Source organism: Condylura cristata, unplaced genomic scaffold (assembly GCF_000260355.1).
Source record: "Condylura cristata isolate star-nosed mole 26May11 unplaced genomic scaffold, ConCri1.0 scaffold00016, whole genome shotgun sequence".
Taxonomy (NCBI): domain Eukaryota; kingdom Metazoa; phylum Chordata; class Mammalia; order Eulipotyphla; family Talpidae; genus Condylura; species Condylura cristata.
This window is the reverse complement of record NW_004567117.1, coordinates 46620052-46621097: the sequence shown is the minus strand read 5'-3', so window position 1 is coordinate 46621097 and position 1046 is coordinate 46620052. Positions and strand designations below refer to the sequence as shown.

The 1046-nt window shown below is 56.2% G+C and overlaps 1 protein-coding gene across 1 annotated transcript in view; it reads left to right on the top strand.

Moving 5' to 3' along the window:
- Positions 1-1046, top strand: part of LOC101624787 (cytochrome b5) — a 26434-nt gene that overhangs the window by 23744 nt on the left and 1644 nt on the right. Inside the window, exon 4 of the mRNA XM_004684036.2 lies at positions 914-948. Coding sequence (XP_004684093.1) covers positions 914-948 — 35 coding nt within the window. The remainder of the gene's footprint in view (positions 1-913; positions 949-1046) is intronic.

Here is a 1046-nt window from a genome sequence, read left to right as displayed (position 1 = left end):
TAGGTCTCCGAGCTGCGTGGCTTGCTTGCCTGAGCTGTTTCTGCCTTCCCGGTCTCCGCCCCGCCCTGGCCTAGCGCAGATCTGCCTCTGCAAACCGCACATTTCGCTTTTGTCTCCTGCCCTGGGAGGTCGCAGAGGCCAGACTCCGCTGGCTGACGAGCTTGCGTGCTGTGCTTCTTCCTCTGAGGCACTAACACTGGCTGGTGTGGAATTTTTGGTAATGCTTTTTAACAAGTTTGGTTCCGCAGCTGCTGGGGGAAGCCGGCCGTCCTTCCTTCGCCTCTCGGCGCTGACAAGGAGGCTTCTCCCAGGAAGTGCTGCAGGTTAACGCGGGCGGTGGCTGGGAAGAGCCCTGCCCACGAGACGCCATACTTCTCAGGGCGCCAGTGAGTCGCTCTCGGGGCCAGGCCCTTCTGGAAGCATCTTGTCAGGGAAGGTGAGGGCAGCTCCAGAGAGCCCACTGGCGAACGACAGTTCTCCTTTGGTCGCTGTATCTTTGGACTTGGGCACTCTTGCTTCGTGTAAGGTCTGAATGAAAACTGAAGGTTTCACTCATGCATTTGAAGAACGAAGCTGCTCTCCCTGCAGGTCACGGTGGGCGGTGTCTGCGTGGAGACAGGTGCTCGGAGTCTGCTCTTAAATACCCCGAGTCTCCTTCAGGAGACTGCAGCTCGCTACTAAGTTTCCTTCAGACTGACTAGGTCCTGCCATAGTAGTTTAAACATCGGCACGTCTTCAAGTTTTTTGGTGACCTTGGCATTTTAGTGAAAAGATGTTTATGCTGTATTTTTGCCTTTGACTGCTCGTTTAAGTGTGCAGTTAGAGATGCCGTGACTTGCTGTGAAACAGCCTGCAGTCCGTGAGTCGGCCCAGCCGTTCCCTTTAACTTCTGGCTTTTCTGCTTGCGTTTCAGGAAAGCCTCATCACTACTGTCGACTCTACTCCCAGGTAGGCGGCCGCTTCTTTTTAAGGGGTTCGTGGTGGGAGGCACCGGGCTTCTCCTGTGGCACCTGAGTCCTGGGCCCCTCAGGGGACACCCCAGGGGC